At 21.2% G+C, this 944-nt stretch overlaps 1 protein-coding gene across 1 annotated transcript; it reads right to left on the bottom strand.

Annotated features, from left to right (window-relative positions):
• Window positions 1-658: 658 nt before the first annotated feature.
• Window positions 659-944, bottom strand: AAJ76_1950002 (hypothetical protein; the record flags this gene model as incomplete). Its single annotated transcript, XM_024474379.1, has 1 exon — window positions 659-944. A coding segment is annotated over one exon (286 nt), but the record flags the coding sequence as incomplete, so codon positions are not given.

The following is a 944-nucleotide window of genomic DNA, read 5'->3' as shown; positions in this document are numbered from 1 at the left end:
TAAACAGCAGTATATTAATTCATGTAGTAAATATTACCACAAGTATATAATTTATTGATTATAAAAAATGAATTTTTTTTGATAAATAAATACTTTTGTGTTTTAAAAAAAAATGTTATAATAAAGATCTATAATTTTATACTAACCTTTGCACCCTGTGTCCTAATTTTATGATAATTCTTTGTATCAAATAAATAAACTTTGCGAGTAATAACGTCAAATTTTATTGAAATATTTTTAATAAATTATCTGTAGATCAACCGATGCTTATAAATAAACTTAACAAATTATTTATATACTAAAGTATTTCATTTATACTAAAATGAATGTACAAGTTTTGACTTGCGACTGCTTTTACTTTATAATGATATTTTGCTTGTATCTTAGTAATCCACAATTTTAAGTACAACAAACACAAAATAATCATGTGCAACTTAGGCAGTAAAATTAATTATTGTGGTTATACTAATAAATATATATTTTTATTTCTATCTATCAAAATGACAACAAAGGAAAATTATTTTAAATAAATTATTTGACTAGAAGTATCTTCAGTGGTTGTAAAATGCCACAACTGTATATTGTAAAGTTTTAGACATATAACAAGGTTTACATCTTAAAAATAATAATATTTAAAAAAGCTTTTTACATATTTTTACTATGCTACTATTTTTTCTTTAAAACTACACACATTAATATTTTGACTAGATACAATTATAAAATTTACTATGATATGTAAATAAATACACCAAATACTTATTTTGCTATTTACTTTTCTATTTAAATTTAAGTCCTGTATACCACTGTGTTTATTAAATAATAATAAATTCATTCTATACTCGTTATTTAACATTTTTAATATCACTGTACTGTATTCCCAAGCCCATTTAACTTTCTTATTAGACACACTATTTATGTCATCTCTAAAAATATTTGGAATAATG

This window comes from Vairimorpha ceranae, assembly GCF_000988165.1.
Source record: "Vairimorpha ceranae strain PA08 1199 chromosome Unknown NODE_195, whole genome shotgun sequence".
Lineage (NCBI taxonomy): Eukaryota > Fungi > Microsporidia > Nosematidae > Vairimorpha > Vairimorpha ceranae.
The sequence above is the reverse complement of the archived record's forward strand: the minus strand, read 5'-3'. Positions and strand labels throughout refer to the sequence as shown.